At 45.4% G+C, this 14,761-nt stretch overlaps 1 protein-coding gene across 16 annotated transcripts in view; it reads left to right on the forward strand.

Moving 5' to 3' along the window:
• LOC116940279 (transcription factor 7-like 2) overlaps nt 1–14,761 on the forward strand; it is a 161,772-nt gene that overhangs the window by 97,287 nt on the left and 49,724 nt on the right. The window contains exon 1 of one of the 16 annotated variants that reach the window (XM_076065698.1): nt 5,216–7,108. The exons of the other annotated variants lie outside the window; for them this stretch is intronic. Within the exon in view, the coding sequence (XP_075921813.1) occupies nt 6,902–7,108 (207 nt within the window). The 5' untranslated portion in view covers nt 5,216–6,901. Of the gene's footprint in view, nt 1–5,215; nt 7,109–14,761 lie in introns of those variants that run through there. 16 annotated transcript variants of the gene reach the window in all.

The following is a 14,761-nucleotide window of genomic DNA, read 5'->3' on the forward strand; positions in this document are numbered from 1 at the left end:
AACGATTTGCTTGTTTTCGTCATGCTGTTCTGCAAGGTTATTGGCATTAATGAACCAATGAAGTAACACATGACAGGATCAAAGTCCTTGCCAAAACCTTAGAAATAATAATACTGACATGAAATTCTAGTTTGTATGTATGTAAAAGTCCTTTCCGCACCGTCCATAGCCAACCGCGCTAATCAGCGTGCAGTGGTAATAGTTTGTACTTATGCACGTCTTCATGATAATCATTTCATTTTATATAGCGTCATTCATGGAATTGCATCCCACAACGCTGCACATGAATTAGCCAGTCCCTTACACAGATGATACTAAAACAAAACCTCACTACTTAGAAAATCAAAAGCTAAAATATGAATATATAAATAAAATGTTTATTTTGGCACAGCAATTTTTGTTTTGCAGATGCATGTCCATCTTGCGGTGCCTTGTATTAAATATATTAAGTAAGGATTGCATGGACAAGTTGTTGCACGTATATTTCTTGGGGGAGGGGGGGGGGGGCCCAGTTGCACAATGAGTTTGCTTGCCATTACCTCTAAGCATCATAATAATAACTTGAAGTGCTAAATAGTGCCTTGTTGGTAAATTACTTACCGTGGTTGTGGAACATTTCAGGTCAACCTGGCACGTGCTCCTCCCGCGTCCGCAAACCTGGGACGGCTGATGTTGCCCGATGTTGGCTGTGGGAGATGCGTATTGACGATACCAGCAGTGCTCGGCTTGCTCACGCAAACCACATGGCTATTTTCCAGTGTGACTCGCTAGCGCCTGGTCGTTCAGAGTTGGTTACTTTCTTTTTTTCTGGGCATTGTGAAAGGCAGCTCCTGGGCATTGAGAGGGGGGGGGGGGGGGGAATCCCAAAATGTCACAACAAAAACATGATCAATCTGATTTGTGCACAAGGTCGAACCTGCCCAGATGTTTTTGCTTGATTGTTTTTAGTAAAACTCAGAGGTTTTTTTTTTTTCTCGCATTTACCTGATAAGTTTAATCGTGACTTGTATACCTTGATAAGGCTTTCCTTGGAATTGAACGTGAGGCTTTTACCCTCTCAATAATCCCACGATTTATATTTTGGAAGTTTTACGTGGACATTTCAAATTTGAGTTTAGTTTTTTTCCCCAGAGAATTTAAATGTATAGACGTATTTAGTAATTGTCAGGAGGGCACATGAGGCAGTTGTGGACAGGTTAACCCATTCACGAGCATGGCATATTCATGCTCCACTCTGCTGCTTCGTGTTTATACGAAAGCCCTTGGACCCTCATTCGCCTATGCGCTTTGCCACATGAGGGTCAAAGCTCAACCACTGGGAGACCAGTGGTTGAACCTCATACTTGAGATGTTTTTTTTTTATGTTGAGCACAGCATTTCGAGCAATGTGAACCATCGTATTTGGTATCACTGCATTTACTGAATTTATTTAATTGAATGCTTAATACACCAGACTGTCCAATTCGCACCGCTTGTTTTGATGAGGGCATACGCTGTATGCCAACGTCGTCATCATCATCATCATCGTTACCACCGTAACAAGAATTCTAATGTTTGTGATCATGGTGACTTAGATTGTCATGGGAATAATCGTACCGATAATTTTTATTCACTCCGAATGTCATGCTGACGTTGCTCTGGAGATCATCATTATTGTCGAGTCCATCTTCTGCACCGCCATCGAAGCTCATGAAGTGATGTTTGGCCAGCGTCAAGGCTGTGAGAAGGCGGGGGCACGATACTTGGATGTTTTTCTATAAGACGCACGGCCGTGATGTTTTGGCATAGTTTCTATATTTTATGATTACACGCTTCACTCATTAATGTCAGTGCTCTGATTGGCTCATTTCGGTACCTGGTACACAATATTATAAGAATTATATTTTTTGTTAAAAAACGTCTAAAAAGCGCAAAAAATCCATTCTGCCAGTGTTGTAAACCTCACCTCTCATTTTGTACAATGCGGGGCATTTAATAGTGGCAGCACTGAACTTCTCAGGTTTAAAATTTCACACTCATGGTGTATGACAATGTCTGCATGCGTACACAACCATTAAATGTACCAGCGTATAGAATGGCAGCGCCTCCAGTGAGGCAACATCTTTTATTGTGAAAACCATATTGAGTCCCGGTTCAGTTAGGTGGCAAATAAAAAAAAATGCTTTGCCTTTATTGAGGCGCACATTATTATTACGTATAAAGCATTACTCTGCCGTGTTTAGGAATGCGCTTGGGTTGTTTCCGAGGTGACCGATGTTTATTTTGATCGTGGCGTCTGGTGCAATAATTGTCCTGGTTGTTGAGCAATGCAGCCCGTTGTCCTTTAAAGAGGCATGGGTGGCTGCATAATTTCGGTGCTCCGTTGTTTGGTCTGCATGTGATTGGTCATGAAGAGCCCCGTGCCGGTTTCGACCAATCGCGATGCTCCACAAGCTCAGTGGCTGCGACACCGGTTCGCGCATTGCGACTAAATTTAGTTCTGAGCGGGTTTCGCTTTGTTAATGCGATTTTGATTTTCGCTGGTGGGTTTTTTTTAATGTAAGCATTATTTTTCATTGCAACTAAATTGCTCTTGGTAACCAATATAGCGGTGTAAAATATCTGGTGTTTAGCCATGCGCAGGCGGAGCCGTGTATGGGTCTGTTCGTTCTGAAACAAACTACACCTACGCAATCGGAATTCTCCCCTGATCGTTACGAAGCAAATGAGCCAGTTTGGTTTTCTGACAACTCTCATGTGTAGGGGGGGGGGGTCCAGTTGACGGAATGCCGGCACTGTCCCGGAATTTATCCGAATTCCCCCGCGCTTGCATTTCTTCTCTTTTCGTCAATTTTTTTTTATCGGCCGTGGTCATCCGGGTGTCCTTTCCCACCGGCTCATTAGCTGCGACGGAGCCCAAACAAATTTCCACGACGGTTCTCTTTTCTTGAGCCATCATTGCCACAGTTGTTGGCGGTTAATGATATTTCTTCCTCAATATCGTCGCTGTCCATTTTGGATACGGCCGTGGGGGGGGTGGCACGTAGGCAATACAAATTCTGACTAAAATATCGTTAAAAAATATAGTTTAAGGTATGAAACGATGTCCACATTATCAAGGTGGCCATAGTACAAAAACCTTTTTAAATATATATCAAGCTCTCTGAGATCGTTTCAGTTCATCTTGATCTTTCTCTCTCTTTTTGCTTTATTATAGAAGCAGTGTCGTAGGGTCAGATGGAGTCACCAGGTGCGTTTTTTTTTCCCATGAGCTCTTAAGAGTGGACAAGTGATCGCGGTTCTGTAGGGTCATGTAAGAAAGTTAAAAAAACAACAATGCCACAAACCCCAAGGACAAGTGTTTGAGAGAAAGAAAATGCACTCATTAAAAAAAGCTTCATCTTCCTGTCATTGTCATGCAGCTCATTATGCCGAGTTGGAAACAAAGATTGATCCCTTTTACGAGAGAAGATTTATACAATCTCCACGGCAGCTGACCCCCGACCCCGTGAGTTTTTATCAGAATAAGCGGATGTCGGCTGTGGGCGTTGTCTTGGGTTTGATTAATGTATCCAACGTTTTCCCTGTTTCATATTTAATGCCGGTGGCTTCATTAGAAGTGTGTTCATGTGGGCTGCGTGCTCCCCGGCGGGCGAAAAATTGGAGGGTGGAGGGGGGTGGCCGCGGTGGTGGGGGGGGGTGTGCATCTTGGCCCGCCGGTCTCGCCGCCCTGTCAGCGCCGCCTCCTCCTCCCCATGCCGGCATGCTCCACCGCCTGTCACTCAGAAATAATTGTCTGCCACGTCGCATCCCTGATGGACGGGCAGCCCCGCGCAGATCACTCACGGCCGCCACAAATACAAGATTAATATTCATTAACGCTTTGACATGGCTAATTTCCCCGGCGCAGCAAAGGCCCTCCAAAGTTGGCGACTCGGACGCCGCCTCACTCGGACGGCGAGCAGCTGTTTGTAAAGCTTGTCTGTCTCGTTCACGTGCGCGCCTCCAGCCAACAACTTTATTGTCGGGGGGGGGGGGGGTGGCGGAAAAACCTCTGCCGAACCAAAATACCGCGCTCTTAATTGCCAGTGTTCACTTTTGTTACGTGTAAATGGATATCCTTTACGGACGTAATTTTATGGACATTTTGGTGAGTAATCTGTAAGTTTGTTTCGCGTTTGCTCTTACGTTGAGAGTGCTTGTGCAGCAGCACGTATGCCTTTTTTTGCGTCTGTGGAGTTGTCTATAAATTCACGGCATGCACCTGATGTAATCTATCTAAATGTGCGTGGAAATGCTGTCAAATACAACTATGCAGGCAAGAAATTATTGAATGTTAAATTCAAGGTGTTTAATTCAAAACAAATGTTAATTTTGCTGCTTTGATCAGTTGGAACAGGTTGTGTTTAAAATTGCATTAAATTATAATGGTGTAATTAGGAAAGTATTTACTTAAAACTATATCATTGTCCTTTTGTGCTGTCAACACTGCAGATGAAAGCATGAAAAGATAAACATTCGGTTTGCTTGGGTACAAATAATACCCGTATTTTATGAATGCAATCCACCGCTATTTTTCACACAATTTAGCAAATTCGTCATACAATTATTTTTTTCATGTAGTCATCTTCATTTTTTCTGTTACATCAGAACAGAAACAACAAAAATACAGGAGTATGATACCGTTTTGTTCTAACATCGGCAAAATTCCCCAAAAAACGTAGGATTTTTTTTGTACTCCTTATGTCATTTTTTTTTCTTCTTAAATTCTTTTTCATTTAAGCAAACAGGGCTCCACCCATGTGCCTCAGACGATTGGGGCCAGTAAAAGTGTCCGGGGGAAGACTTTAAAAAAGAACATTGCGCCATTCGAGTCGAGGCCGAGTCTTGAGCCCGGGGAGACGCGTCCGAGTGGCCGCTGGCCACTCACAAAACGTTCCTTTTCGCTCGTGCGAGGGCAAAGCCGGAGAGAGGAGTGTCCGTACTGCGGCCTCCCCACCCGCGGGGGGTTGTACGGCCGATCGCCGGTCCATCCCAGCAAAACCATCCATCGTGTGACATCAACATCATCATCATCCGACTTAAACAATCGTCCGAACTGTTGCATGCGTTGTGGGAAGCGGTGCCGTTTTTTTTTTCTGGGGGGGGGGGGGACGACGACATGTTTTTGTGACCACCGCCAGGTCCATGCAAACGCCCTTAGGTTTGGTGGACGCTGCGCACGCGTGTGTGTGTGTGTGTGTGAACGTGGGGAGCGGTTGCTGCGCTACGAACCTAGCGGACCCAGGTTCGATCCCCGCTGACAGCCAACACAGGTGACGGTTATCTGAACCGGTCATGGACCTCCCCTAGGTCGACTCTGGCTCAAATGAGTACCTGGTGCGGTGTGTAAACATCGCCATTGGGGAGACAAAGGCGGCCGGGCGTGGTGCTGGCCACCCACACTCCCTCGTGTGCCGTTCCGGCCTTCATAGGTGCTTGCTAGCAGCACTTGCCCCAACGGCCCCCTTGTTAAGGCTACACGGGGGATTTTTGTGCGTGAACAGTTGCCGCATTGAAACGGAGGGGATCTTCGACTCGCCGCCGCTCGGCTGTGCCGTGTCGTCCGGGGGGGTTGTGCTGCGGTGACATCGGGACGGGGTGGCGAGGGGCCCCCCCTGCCCTCGTGAGACATCTCCGGCACAACAATTTGCCTGTCACTTGTGCAGGGTCCCCCTCGCACCGGTTATTTATTTATCCGAAATGAATTTTTAATTATTGCATTTCATTTCGTTTCGTCTGGTGGTGGTGGTACTGCGTCAGAATTACGAGGCGAATATTTCCCGCGTGGAAACGTATGTGTATTTTAAAAGCGAAGAATTTTTACATTTTATTCCATATTTGAATGCAGGAAATATTTTTTAACATGTAACGTAGTTCTTGGAATACAGCCGTGTTGACATGTTAAGTTTGGATGTGATCAACAAAGCCTTTTCCTCACGTTAACATATTTAAAATCACATGTACAAACGCGTGTGTGTATTTTAGCACAATTTGTTTTAAATGTGCTAGTATTGCATTAAAAATTCAAGGATTGTTAAAGTACTTTATAAAACATAGTTTTTCTGTCAGTGCATTGTCACATGAGAATAACATTCCCGAAAAGAGAATCTTTACACGCTGATTAATGCACACTTTGTACACGAGTTATCATAAATAATGCTCTCAGTTCTGTTCCGGCATTCTCACCATTTTTGCGGAGTTTTTATTTGCAAATTACAACGTGATTTTAGATCCCACCCCCCCGCCTCTTCCTCCTCCTCCGCCCACTCCACTGCGCTAACTCTGCCCCATCTATTATTTGCATAATTCATTTGCAAGCGATGCAAAATAGCACTTGAAATTGATTTTTTTGTTAAACGGAAACGTTTCTTTAAGCTGCGCGTGACGTTAACGACCGAGCCGTTTAAATAGGTAACAAATCAGGTGCTTAAATTGCCAATCAGGGTTGTCACTTTGTTGCGCGACGTCATAATTTCCTCGGGGTTCGGCCTGCCTCTACATGCAACGCCAAGTGTAGACAAAAAAAAATGTGCACACTCCATCGCGGCAGAAAAGCCCTGACCTCGCCACCGTCGGTAGCGTCCTTGTTTGGATAGCAGGGGCGCTTGGGACAATAGGGGAGCGTTGGGCTCGGGACGGCTCGTGATGCGGGCGTGTCACCGCCGCGCCGGAGACGTCCATGTGGAGCGCGCGTGAGGCTCGGCCCGACGCACAAGCGTGCTCGCGCGCGCCGCTCCACTCGCGCCGTCCGCCCAGGAGGCGCAGTCCCCAGTCGTAGTCCATCGTCGCCGCCGTCGCCTCCACGTCCGCCGCTGCCTCCGCAATGCTTCCTTTAATTTAACGTCACTTTTTTGCTATCGAGCGCCCCCCCCACCCCCGAATGTCAGCGGCGGGAACGACAAAAAGTTGTTTATCTCCGGCGCTTGAACCACAAATGGAGCAGGAGAAGGACCAGCCTGGGCTCTCGGGCAGAGGAGCCATGAACGTTTTGGGCTTTGCGGAACTTGGCAGGAAAAACAGTGCTCTGGCCAATGGTTTCCTGTTTCTTCATCCGGGCAGCGGGCTGCTCCTCGGAGCCGGATGGAAGGTGAGTGGGGAGCAAGCAGAGGAAATAGCCTTCTTAAATCTTGACCACTTCACAAACATTTTTATCTCTTGTTTAGTTTTTTCCTCCCTTGACGATTGACAACGGGCACTTGCCGCCGCGGATATTTCAGCGAGTGTTTCGCCAAATGTGCCGTGGCTTGGGGTTTTCTTTTTTGTATTCTCCTTCTTTTGGAATTATTTTTAAATGTGAATTAAAACTCACGGCTCATGATTCCAGCGCGAATGTTAACGCTGCAATATCACTGCAATACCGCGGTCAAACAAATATCAAATAATGAAACGTTATTTTGGATGTCAGAGGTTTAGGAAAATACTATTGAGCAATTTGCGGAGTTATGTCGCATATCACGACGACAACAAATACGCACGATGGCAACTTGCATGAAACGTGTCCGCTCGTATTACCGTGCGCAGTGGGAGGGGGGGGGGGGGGGGGAACCTCATTTTGTCGAATTTTACGATATTTTACATTTTGATGCAATTTTCTAACATCCCGACGGGGGAAAGCAGGTCGACGACGCGATAGAAAACTCTTGCAGAGCAGCGGAGCGGGCAGTCCGCGCCGCTTGTTTTTCCTCATTGTGGGAGACAAACAGAGAGAGGGGGGTTTTTTTCGCCCCGGTCATCAGGTCGATCGGGGATGACCCCCTTAGCCCCGCACTCGCTGGGACTCCCCTTCGGCCCGAGCGAGTGGCCCAGGGGATTCTGTCGGGAGCTGTTAGTTGGGGGCCACGTCTTTACCTGCCGTCCTCCTGGGCAAAACCAACAAAAGACTTACAACTGCAAGCCGCCTGTCTCGCGAACAGATTCGCTGCCTTCCGTAATGATGTCCTCTACCCTACGGGGAAAAAAAGCGCTAATGTGTACGGTCTATGCAGCGCTCGAACTTTGTGAATTTACATTTTTGCGCCATGGTCTGTAATCTTTTCGCTCAAGTCTTGTGTGTATGCGTGCGCGAGTATTTTTTCAACATCGTTATATTTTCTGTGCAGTTGGATGCTTTCTTAGCAGCACAAGTAAGGTTTTTTTTTTAATGGTTGTAATTTTTAAAGGTAAATTGTCATTAAAAAGTAGACATTTTGCAATTATACGCTTTTGTTTTGTATTTTACAAGTGCATATATATGTGTGTGCCAAACGTTGTATCTTGGCAGTGAATGATAAAACTGATTGAGTTTACAGCAAAACGTAAGAGGAGTTTGGAATCATTTTAAGAAAATGCTTTTGATAGAAACATATTTCCGAATTGTAGACTTTGTACCCATCCACTTACACGTTTTTTATGCAAAAATCTTACTTCAAAATTTTATGAAGAATCAAATTACATCCATGAAAAACTTGTTCCGCACAGTATACATCTATATACAGTTTTCGCACAACACATATACACACTATCTATATTGTCGCCGTGAAAGTTGCATGATAATTCAGTAGGCGGAAATGTATTGTAGGATTGTTTGTTTGTATATTTTGTTTAACGGACGTTGATAAATCGCTGTGTTGGGGCGCGTTAAGCGCTGTTCGTCACGCCGCTCCGACTTCCCTGGACGTCCGGCGACAATTACTCCTCATTCACCTGCGCGTCCCGACAGGTCGATGGTCCGTCCGGTCAGCGCCGCGACTGCACATTAGCGCCAGCGGAGAAATGCGTGTGTACGATCGCGGCTCGCTCGCTCGCTCGTCCGCCCGCTCGCTTGTCTCTCCTATCCGCTCATTTCCTCGCTCGCCCACGGCCCAAAAACAACGCAATGCCCGAAGTTGGAGGAAAAAAAACAAATGCGAACGATGTCTCCCGGGTTGTGTTTTGAATATTTTGCTCCTCCAAGAATCGACCAGAGCGAGTGGAGCGAAACGTCGGACATCGTGCCGAACAGCTCGCGGAGCAAAACCCGATAACTTGCCCGGAGGCCGCGACGGCACATACCCCCGAAAACCTCACAAGGTAGTAGCAGAGGCAGTGGTTGCGAAACTAAATCTGAACATTCTTATCAACGATTTTTACTTTAAAACGTTATTTTCTAATTGCGGATAAGCAGATTGCGCATTAATAGAGCTCGTATTAATTATGCACAAAACGTGGCAATGCTGGGAAAAAAAAAAAAACTTGTGACCACACGTACAAAGCCGTGAAATGGTTCCACGCGTTGTTTTCCTTCATATTGTAGTTCTGAGATGTGTCGCTGATTTTTTTTCAGTTAGCAGTTAGCAGAAATGTATTAAGTAATGCTCTCACTACAAGACGCCAAAAAAATCATCGAAATTCTGCTTACAGATTACGTAAAATGCAGCGATCCTCGGCGAACTGTAAATGCAGCGACGCTTTTGCAAAAAATTTCTCAAACTAAAATCGTAACCCATTTCTATATATATAAAAAAAAAATCTAAATTCCTGTTAAGAATTAGTGGGTATCGATTTTCAGAAGATTTGCTTTCACAATGTCCAATGAAACACATTTGGAAGGGCATTCGCGAGCAGTTTCGTCATTTGTCCACGGCGGCGAAAATCGATGCCGCTGCCAACACGAAGCGATTCCGTGCGGACGGCATTTCCGCTAAAATCCGCTCGCGAGTCGACGAGACCCCGTACCCGCGTACGGTCCTCTGCTGCTGGCACTGCTTTCTTCTCAACGCGCACCAATACCTACCCCATGTGCCGAGTTGGGCGCCGCACTCACGTAATGCTGTGCACATGGTTTCGAGTAAACGGCATTGCCGCACGCTTTATAAATGCGCGCATTTTATTGCGTCGCGGAGTGGATCTCCCTGCAGTGGTCGCTCGAAGAGAGCGAGAGATGGAACCGTAGCGCCCAGTAAATACGCTAAAGGTAAAAAACGACCGTAGGAATTTTTGATCCGCTGCAGCAATTTTCTAAGAAAAAAGTCTTTGTGCTGTACACTTTTTTAGCGTCTATCTGGTCTGACACCGTTTGAGACGAGGCTCAAGAGAAAGCTGTCTCTGGTGTGGACCAATCGGTTTCAAGGGCAATGCATATACTGTCAGAGGATGTTTTTTTGTTTGCATTCTGACGACAAGTATTGTGATTAATGCAGACATGATTCCTTGTAACAGGTTTCAGTTTGGTGTTGTAACATCTTGACACCTGTTTTGTTGCCAGAAAAAAGGGGATAACCTATTCTCATATTTTGTTACTTGCAAAGGAGCTTCCATGAAGAAAATTCTAATTCGATAAATCAATTCGGTTCCCCCTTTAAAAGAGAAGTAACAAAACGTAGTTCATTGCTTATTACTGTTATATATCACGCATTTATATTAAAATAAGTAAAAGTGTAATTCTTTATTTAATAAGAAAGTAAATGCTAATTAGTAGAGAGGACATTTCATATTCGATTTTATTGTTGCCTTTTATTTTGTATTTGCGATATGGCAATATTTAGGACAAATACACCCCCCCCCCCCCGTTTATTTTTATTTACAAACATTTGTTACAGTGCCTTTCTGGCCCACGTGAGGAAGAATGTACGAAGTAATACAAAAGGTATAACCTCCATACGCAGCTTTTCTCTCTGAAACGTGATGGCGCTTATTATTTCCGTATCGAGCATTGGCGGGTTACGTACATGGCGCTATCTCTCCCAAGGACATCCGCGCCGCGTTAAGGCGCTCGCATTGTCCCGCCAACTTCGGCAACGGGCGGCACTTAACGTAGCCATGTCGTGCCTCTGCCCTGCAATGTTAACTCAACAACTGCCCAGTCAATGGTGACCACTTTAAAACTGAAGTATTTATCGAATTTAAATACTTTGTTCGTGTTAGGTTTGTTTTCCTTTAGATATTGTGGTAAAGGCCAAGCCTTAGTAGTGTTAATTACCAGATGTGAGAGCGATGTGGTCCCATGTACCAAAAGGAACTGACGGATAATTGTTCCCGCTTTAATCGGGATCGAAATCTGTCGACACAGCCTGGAGTTGGCATCAAGAATAAACAATTCATTAATGTTGGCGAATGCTTCCGCCGATATCAGCTCGGTTGGTCTGTGGGGTTGCTTTAGAGTTGAAGGTCTGCATTTCTCCCAGATGTTTACTGGGCTGATTAGGCAAGAGGTTGTTGGGCAGTTTGTGATTACAGGCGGCTGGGGCACCCATGAGTCACCCACTAAACCAATGAAAGTGGGGTGGGGTTTTTTTGTTGTTGATGCAAACACCGTCCAAAAAGGTACTCTGTTTATTATAAAAATTGGTTTTAGGTTAGTGTTTGAGGAGGTCCCGAAAATATCAGTAACCGCTAATGCTGAAGGGAAGATTTAAAAAAAAATGAAATTAATCATTAAGAGAACGGATATAAATGCCTTGTCAGTAGTGTAATGGTTCCCAATTCAGTACCATATCTGGCTTCTGACCGTGATGTGCAATACAACCAATATTCTCGAAAATATGAACACACCGCTGCCTTACAACACGAGAAGTGACAAATACATTTAAATATACATTTCTAACAATTGCTAAATAATTAAATAAAGCCTTATAGCGCGACAGTCGTTGCAGAGTCCAACATCCAGCATTGCATGTAACGCCACCGGCAGCCAGAAAGAGAGAGCCATGCTCCTGATTAGTGCGTCCAGGCAGTGAATTGGCTTCAAGGCAACAATCTGGAGGACACCCCACCGTTGTCTTTCCCGACCGCACGTTTCCTTCTCGAAGAAGCGTCTCCTACTTCACGCGTTAAAACACTCGTTGTAATTTAGAGGTGGACGCTGCGAATTTCTGAGCCTCGCTGAACGCGCGCGAACGGCGCGCGCCCGCGCGTCGATAAACTCCGACTGGCCAGCCGTGACGCGCAAACCGCGAGCGGCGCCGTTTCATTCTGTCCTTGTGAACGTGCGTCGATCGCAGAGCGTGTGCCCACGCTCCATGAGCGATGCTTACTGCTGTGTCGTTACGATTTCTCGTCAGCGTTTCGAGCTTGCCGCGCGGTCGTGCCGTCCGAAAACGCACCGCTATCGCGTGCACGAATCGGTTCTTTGTGTTTTGTGCGACCTCGTATTTTTTTTACAGCTCTAGAATATTTAATGCTTGTTCCTAATGGGCACGTGCACAGATTACATCTGCATTATCGCACTTATTCATCTGCTACAGAATCCACCGCTACACTTATTTCCAGTCAGTGCTGTGGTATGCTGTATTCTGTGCCGATGACGTGCGCCAATGCAAAAGGGCACATTATTTGCACCTGTATTTAAGGGGCTGAGTGGAGTGGTGGTGTTCTTTTCCCAGCCACGGCTGGCATCGGTTATGCTTGATGTCTGTACTGGTCCTGGGCACCCCCCCCCACTTTTCTGGCACAGATCAGCGTGGTAAAAATATGGTTAAACAACCCCAAATGCCAACACAGCATGCAGAGGCCTTCATCCAGCAATCGATGAACCACAGGGGGTTTGAATAATTTGTATTATTGAAATGATAAAATAATCTTCCACGTGTGTCCGATGCAGTATACAGTGTAAGCGCACAGCATGCACTCTTTGGCCATAATCTATACCCTATCGGTAAAGTGTGTAATACCACAACACCATTTCCATATGCATGCAAACACGCGTGCACAGTTTGTTCAGCGGTTTGTATTTGCATGCTGTGTAAGTGCATGTAAATGCTGAATGGGTGTGACTTTGTGTGTAGATATTGCATATACTTTGTACGTATATACATTTTTTCTCATGTTTGCATGAAAGTTGGAATATTGCATTAAATTGCATTCAATGAGTAGTTGAATGCAATAGTGAGGGAAAAAAGTATTTGACCCCCTGCTGATTTTGTACGTTTGCCCACTGAAAAGAAATGATCCGTCTATAAATTTAATGGTAGGTTTATTTGAACAGTGAGAGACAGAATAACAATAATAAAAATCCAGAAAAACGCATGTCAAAAATGTTATAAATTGATTTGCATTTTAATGAGGGAAATGAGTATTTGACCCCCTCTCAATCAGAAAGATTTCTGGCTCCCAGGTGTCTTTTATACAGGTAACAAGCTGAGATTAGGAGCACACTCTTAAAGGGAGTGCTCCTAATCTCAGCTTGTTACCTGTATAAAAGACACCTGTCCACAGAAGCAAACAATCAGATTCCAAACTCTCCACCATGGCCAAGACCAAAGAGCTCTCCAAGGATGTCAGGGACAAGATTGTAGACCTACACAAGGCTGGATTGGGCTACAAGACCATTGCCAAGCAGCTTGGTGAGAAGGTGACAACAGTTGGTGCTATTATTCGCAAATGGAAGAAACACAAAACAACTGGCAATCTCCTTCGGCCTGGGGCTCCATACAAGATCTCACCTCGTGGAGTTGCAATGATCATGAGAACGGTGAAGAATCAGCCCAGAACTGCACGGGAGGATCTTGTCAATGATCTCAAAGCAGCTGGGACCATAGTCACCAAGAAAACAATTGGTAACACACAATGCCGTGAAGGACTGAAATCCTGCAGCACCCGCAAGGTCCCCCTGCTCAAGAAAGCACATATACATGCCCGTCTGAAGTTTGCCAATGAACATCTATAATGATTTAGAGGACAACTGGGTAAAAGTGTTGTGATCAGATGAGACCAAAATGGAGCTCTTTGGCATCAACTCAACTCGCCGTGTTTGGAGGAGGAAGAATGCTGCCTATGACCCCAAGAACACCATCCCCACCGTCAAACATGGAGATGGAAACATTATGCTTTGGGGGTGTTTTTCTGCTAAGGGGACAGGACAACTTCACCGCATCAAAGGGACGATGGATGGGGCCATGTACCGTCAATTCTTGGGCGAGAACCTCCTTCCCTCAGCCAGGGCATTGAAAATGGGTCGTGGATGGGTATTCCAGCATGACAATGACCCAAAACACACGGCCAAGGCAACAAAGGAGTGGCTCAAGAAGAAGCACATTAAGGTCCTGGAGTGGCCTAGCCAGTCTCCAGACCTTAATCCCATAGAAAATCTGTGGAGGGAGCTGAAGGTTCGAGTTGCCAAACGTCAGCCTCGAAACCTTAATGACTTGGAGAAGATCTGCACAGAGGAGTGGGACAAAATCCCTCCTGAGATGTGTGCAAACCTGGTGGCCAACTACAAGAAACGTCTGACCTCTGTGATTGCCAACAAGGGTTTTGCCACCAAGTACTAAGTCATGTTTTGCAGAGGGGTCAAATACTTATTTCCCTCGTTAAAATGCAAATCAATTTATAACATTTTTGACATGCGTTTTTCTGGATTTTGTTGTTGCTTTTCTGTCTCTCCCTGTTTAAATAAACCTACCATTAAAATTATAGACTGATCATTTCTTTGTCAGTGGGCAAACGTACAAAATCAGCAGGGGATCAAATACTTGTTTCCCTCGCTGTACACATTATGCAATCCGTGCGGATTTGCCTCTCATGAGTTCAAGCCGGTCATTCTAGTTTGAGAGTTTCTATATAGTTCGAAGTTATTTTATAGAACAGGACACATAAATGTATTTTTGTTAATCTCTCGTGATTTCGTTACTCCCCCCCCCCCCCTTCATGTATGTGTCACACAATGCATGTGACAAGTAACGGGCGATGTCAAGGAAATTGCTCGCAAACTTAAGCACGCACTTCTTTGCAAGGTATTTCAAGCAAACGGCGCTTGCGCGATGCTCCACAACTTCGACATTCCAAG

The sequence above is a fragment of the Petromyzon marinus genome, chromosome 8, assembly GCF_048934315.1.
Source record: "Petromyzon marinus isolate PM22_M1 ecotype Great Lakes invasive population chromosome 8, UKy_Petmar_22M1.pri1.0, whole genome shotgun sequence".
NCBI classification, from domain to species: Eukaryota; Metazoa; Chordata; class Hyperoartia; order Petromyzontiformes; family Petromyzontidae; genus Petromyzon; species Petromyzon marinus.